This window comes from Zeus faber (genome assembly GCF_960531495.2).
Source record: "Zeus faber genome assembly, chromosome: 8".
NCBI classification, from domain to species: Eukaryota; Metazoa; Chordata; class Actinopteri; order Zeiformes; family Zeidae; genus Zeus; species Zeus faber.
In genome coordinates, this window is record NC_137195.1 from 6,107,492 (window position 1) to 6,113,491 (window position 6,000).

General features: G+C 45.2%; 1 protein-coding gene across 1 annotated transcript; it reads left to right on the forward strand.

The window, feature by feature from the left end:
- The first annotated feature begins 1,841 nt into the window (after positions 1-1,841).
- On the forward strand, positions 1,842-5,702 carry mcl1b (MCL1 apoptosis regulator, BCL2 family member b). The gene is made up of 3 exons (XM_080005219.1): positions 1,842-2,489; positions 3,036-3,286; positions 3,476-5,702. The coding sequence occupies exons 1-3, from the start codon at positions 2,000-2,002 to the stop codon at positions 3,590-3,592; spliced, it is 858 nt and encodes a 285-aa protein (XP_079861345.1). The 5' UTR covers positions 1,842-1,999; the 3' UTR covers positions 3,593-5,702.
- The last annotated feature ends 298 nt before the right edge of the window (positions 5,703-6,000 follow it).

Below are 6,000 nucleotides of genomic sequence, written 5' to 3' on the forward strand. Positions count from 1 at the left end.
AGTTCAGTCGACGTCGTCCCCCAGAATGGCTCAACCAGAGTTTTTGTTCTTGCGATGGGCTCAATTCACTTTCTGCCTCAGATATTGACAAAAAAAGGCCCTGAAAGCTCCATCCCTAGATATATAAGTTGCACCTTTTGGATTTGATCCCATTCAGTAATTTTGATGAACTCAATTGGCCACAACGCCTCTCCAGAATTTTGAAAAATGGACCGGTAAACCCTCGGATTGTTTCCAAAAGCCTAGAACTGCTAAAAGAGTGAGGCGTGTTTTAAAATAAATCATTGGCTATGAAGGCTAAAATATGTTTAATGAACTAAAAGTGGGCTGAGGTTCTTTTATACCATGTTAAGTTCACTGTCTCACTTTGCACAAAGCAATTCCATGCAGGGGGGACGTACCAATGTATGTTTAAATGACGTGCCGCAGTAACTCCCGTTAAAAATCTCATTTACACGTGCCAGAATGTATAAAGAAATGACAGGCTGTGTGCTCTGAAGAACTTTGTGCTGCTTTTACCTTTATGTTTTCTTGTTGTTTTGCATTTCTGAGTAAAAGAATATTCTTATTTTCATGTGTTCTCTAATTGTGTAATTCCTTCATTTCACCCTGGCCCATTATAACTGCAGGGATATCAGAGGGACCCTTGCTTCCAAGAAAATAAAGGGGGTGGGTACATGATTATTAAAAAAAAAAAAGGGATGCCTGTTTAGAGAACACGGGAATGATTTTAAGACTTTAGGCAGTTCAGGGCTACTCGGAATGTTTTTGTTTTGTTGGAGTAGTCAAAACAGAGTTTTTGTCAGTATTTGAAATAAACTTTTACATTAATAAGAGTAAGAGTTTCTTGTATCATGGTCATTTATGTTGTCGTTGTTGCTTGAAACGCTGCGATTCAAAGGTGTCTTCACTGTGTCCCTCTCCAAGGTCTTCAAACCGCTCCCCAACGGAAAATTAAAAGGTTTCACGAAACCGCTGTACCTCCAACTGACCACTAGGAGGAGGCACGCTCTTAGTTGACCCGGACGAGGTTTTCCGCATTGAAAAGCCTGCAAAAAATGTTGTTTATTTCGAGAGGGGAAATAACGTTCATTGAGGTTTTTCTTCACCCACCCGGAGACAATTGAATAGAGTGAGATTTTACATCCTATGCCGTGCTCCATCTACGTACGTCTATTTGTAAAAATTACATTTACATTTCACGTTCACGTTTGTTCATTTATCGTGCATACGAAATAACATGCAATAAGTATGTGGATAGATCTTCCAGAGAATCTCAGCTTTGTTTTTATTTGATTTTGCACAATTCTGAGCCCCTCGAGTACACCCCAGTCAAAAATATTGATCAGGTATCCTTTTAAAATGGGGCGTCTGCACACTGGAGATTTGTTTGTGTTTTGTTGTATTTTGTATTTTTTTTTTTTTTTATATCTTGCTAATTTTTTTTTTTTTTTTTTTGGGGGGGGGGGGGTATATTTTGCGGAAAAGCAAAGTCTTTCTCACCCTTGAATGTTTGTTGGAGTTAGTCAGGGCGCGCTGGTATGCACTGCGTCCACAGCAACACAGCGAGGAATATGATTCGATTTGGGAATAAATAATCATTTGGGGGGCGCTTATTTTTATCACCTTTTATGTTTTCCCAAATTAAAATATTAAATTCTTTGTTTTGTGTGCGTGAAGCCAACGGTTTATCTCCGTAGCTGCTGCTGCTGCTGCTGCTGCTTTGTTTGTAAACAACCAGTTACCGGAACTGAACACGTCGTGACGTCAACGCGTTGCTGCGCAAGCTTCGCCCGCGTTTAAAAACCCGCGTACGTCATCGCGCTCGACCGTTGGAGTTTCGTCCCCCGGCCGAGATGGAGGGAGTCTGAGGCGCTGCGGAAACGGGCCGCTTCATTTGTTGAAAACAAAGCTGCCACACGGCTTAGGAATATATATATATATATATACTTGTTTTTTTCCTCTCCACACGCTTAAACGAATCTACCCGAACGCCAACATGAATATTATGTCGTCGTCGGCGCGGTCCAAACGGGGTAATTTCGCCGCCGGAGCCATCGGGACGTTCTTCGTTCTCCCTCAAAATGGAGTCGTCGAGGGCTCCGTTCACTTCGACTCCGGGAACCCGGCGTCCTCGCTCATGGCCAGGCCGTGCGGGAGGCGGATAGCCGGAGACGCCCAGGCGCGACCCAAGGTCCTCAAAGTAGGCACGCCGAGCACGGCGGGCAAAGTGCGAGCCGATATCAACGACAACGGCGACTCCCTGCCGTCGACCCCGGAGGTCCAGTCGGACCTGGGCCCGGACACGGACACGGACATGGAGACGCCGGGGGACGAGGTCATGCAGAACGATACCCGGGAAAACATTTCCACCTTCCTCAGAGCCTTTGTAGCACCACCCAGAGCCGGGTGGAGGCAAGGGAAGGTGCAAGACACGATGAAAAGGGTCGTGGACGACGTTCTGGCGAAGCACCTCTACGCTTACAACGGTAAGGAAGCGGCAGCCACGGCGGAGCGTGGGCGGCCGTGACGCCAACGTGCGCACGGTATTTAACCGTCAATGTTCCCATTGTGAAGTATCGAGCGGCGAACCGGGATTTAAACGGACGCATCAAGCAGCGTCGTAACGTCTCACACGCATCTCAACGTCTCATATTTATGTAGTGTGATTTCTTTTTTTTTTTTTAAACCTGTTTATGTTGTGGTGCATTGATAATATTTATTGCCATATTGATCTCAAATCTCCATCTTAAATGTATCTTACATCCTCTTGTTTTTATATAATCTCTATATAATAATGTAGTTATCTCTATATAATGTAATAATCTCACAATAATATCATTATCTCTACACAATCCATAATATCTCCATTTAATATCCCGATTCCAGGATGTCAGTTTACGGCAGTGTTTAAAGGACCTCGCACTTTATTGTCGGACAGTAACAGCTTTGGCAGGGCCGGGTTTTTAAACAAGTTGGTGTCTGCGCTACTTTCGGGGCTTTAACCGACGTCTTGTTCCCCCCCCCTATTCAAGGCATGATCAAGAAGCTGTGCCTGGACGAGCGGGGCGACGACATGAGCTTCGTCATGTCGGTGGCCAAGAGCCTGTTCGCCGACGGGACCACCAACTGGGGCCGCATCGCCAGCCTGCTGGCCTTCGGCGCCGTGGTGTGTCGGTACCTGAAGCAGAAGGGCCGAGAGCACTGCGTGGCCCTGGTGGCCCACGAGATCTCCTCATACCTCCTGCTGGATCAGCGGGCCTGGCTGGCCAAGAACAACGCATGGGTGAGCAATGGCTCCTTCCCCCCCCCCCCCTCCTGTTTGTCTCGACAGGAAGCTCCCATGAAAGGGGGGGAATGCTTAACTGGTTGCGCAACCAGTTTGTTATGCAACGAATGATATCATTGTTCAATCGAGCAGCGGTTTGGGAGATTTTAACCCCTAACCGCCTTTTTTTGTTTCCCTTTCTCTCAGGATGGCTTTGTGGAGTTCTTTCAGGTAGCAGACCCAGAGACTACAGTGAGGAACACACTCATGGCCTTTGCTGGTTTTGCCGGTATCGGGGCAACACTGGCCCTGTTGATCAGGTGAATTTTTTGGGGAAGAGAGACATTATATTTTTTTGAGAAACAGAAGAGGAAATACTTCAGTGATTCATCATTTTTTCACCCCCTTTTATTTAATATTAATAAATTACTTTTCACAGAAATGTAAGACGTGTCTATGCAAATGGTTTGTGATATTGCCTTTTAAACTTTTGATTACCCCGGTGTTCCCAGTACGAATGATTGTTGTCCTGTTAAAAATGCAGATCGGATGAATCCCCATTGGGCAGGACTCGAAACCACGAGGACCCCCCCCCCCCCATTCCATGCAGCCATCATGCCCCGCTCAATAGAGCCAAATAGTTATCCGTGTTTTTCCCTATTTGGATTCCTCAGGCATCCAGGGTGAGTTAGGGGTTGACTTGCAGGAGTGTCACATAATTTCCTGCTTTGGGAAATGGTGTGGTTCAGATCTTTATTTGGAAAGAAACACATTCACATTCCTCCCGCTTGGTTTCTTGCAGGGCTGTTGAATGCAACCGCCGCACAAAAGCAGTCAGCACTCTGAACAATACTAGGAGAAGGTCAAAGTCCACGCAGCAGCTATAATATCTAGGTTATGTAGACAATAACCAGGTGAGTGTAATTCTGCTCCACGGCGTGATTACATAAAACAGGTTTAACCCAGGATGCCTTGATATTATTCTGTTTTGGGGGAAATGGTGCTCAGAGTAAATGTTGGTAGTTTCAATTACCATAATAGTGATGCATGCACTAAGAGCAAACACTCAGTAGCCAGGAAGATTTCCCATTCAACACTCGTGAGTATGTCCTGGGCGGTGTTTATTTGCACCCCGAACCTGAGAGGCTTTGTATTTCTTAGAAGTTTGCCACGACGCGGTCACCTCTCCACCACATACGCAGCACCCAGACGCCGTCTCCAACTTGCACACCTAGCACTTCACGTCTTAAGAATCGCTGCACAACATTGCTACTGGATGGTGCTCTGCTTGTGAATTTGGGGTGAAAAGTAGTTCACAACATCCGCAGAAGATTGCATAAGATCTGCTTCCTGTATTGAAGAGTTGCATATTACTATGGGAAGTATTTGTGCAGGGGAGCAGCTGACCCTATATCTTTTTTAAATTTGTTATTTATTTTTTATGATTAATAACCTTTTTGGTCCAGAAAGACCCAGCATCTCCCTTCAAACCGGTTTGTTTGATGTCCGGGGTTATAGTCCTCTGCAGTTTTTTTTTTTGTGTGTGTGTGTGTGTTTTATTTCTGTCATCTTTGCTTGCGTGACAATCCTTGATCAATGACACAAAACTCGTATGTATCGACCTTTTCTTTTGAAGCGGAGGCGTACATACCACTTGGAATAGTGAGCGCATCAAGCGGAGTTCTTAGATCACTGAGTCATGTATGATAGGGCCTGATGGACACTGAGTGGTGACGCTGCAGAAATACCACAGCACTCTTCTTTGCATGCATGTCTGGTGCTGATAGTGCACGGAAAGATTAGGTGCCGCGGTCAGAATAGGTTTCGCTCCTAGCCTTTATGAAACGCTCGGGAAAATATGCCATATCACAGAATGTACAGGCTTCTGGCATTTATGTCACCACCGCACAACATATCCACCAAGATGCTTTCTACCCTCTGGAATAAATGAAGTAAACGGGGCCCCGCGCTGATATTTTGTGATGTTTGTCAGAGTGTAATACATCTTTCCCCCATAACCAAGCAAAGGCCCTTTTTTTTTTTTTTTTTGTTGCAGTCAGCACAGAGACAACATTTAAAACAGCTTCATCAATGGCCAAACACACAATAAAAAAAAAAAAAATCAAAACCATTTTCAAAGCCATGCTTCGAGACATGGAAAAGGGACTCGAGTTCTTGTTAACTCCACCCTACCAACCAGGTTTTTGTGAGGGTGTTTTATTTTCTTGTAGAACTCATCTAAATCAACGAGTTCATGGACCTGAAATTAATTTCTGCCGACAGTTGATTTTGACCTTGCAAACCTTTCAAATCTGAGATCTTGTGATTTTTAGATTTAGACGACCCATGCTCAGAGTTGACTTTAATGAGTTTATTCCACTTGGTTGCCTGTAATACTGATCCACACATTAAAGCTTGTCATACTGTACTTGAACTCTTGGTGTTGTCACCCAAATTCTTAAAATGTTAAACCATCTTTTGCGGAATCCTCTCCGGAGCTGCAGCACAGGTCTTAGTGCTTTTGTGTGTGTGTGTGTGTGTGTGTGTGTGCTCGTGCACGTGTGTCCCTGGCCTTGTTTGCTCGGATCCTCCCGTTCTCTCCAGTTACCGGATAAACACTCTCACAGAGGTCTTAGGAGGAAATGGAGTATGGCGTCTCCATGGAGGCGGCCCGCACCAGGCCTCACTTAATCCTCTACAGCTAATGATGTTAGCTGCCACCCTGGTTACCG

What these genes read in the sequence shown, in the direction of transcription:
- mcl1b (XM_080005219.1), top strand. Translation starts at nt 2,000, where the DNA reads ATGAATATTATGTCGTCGTCGGCGCGGTCCAAACGGGGTAATTTCGCC. An exon ending in GCACCTCTACGCTTACAACG is followed by an intron (nt 2,490 to 3,035) that starts GTAAGGAAGCGG and finishes CCCCTATTCAAG; the next exon opens with GCATGATCAAGAAGCTGTGC. An exon ending in TGGCCAAGAACAACGCATGG is followed by an intron (nt 3,287 to 3,475) that starts GTGAGCAATGGC and finishes CCTTTCTCTCAG; the next exon opens with GATGGCTTTGTGGAGTTCTT.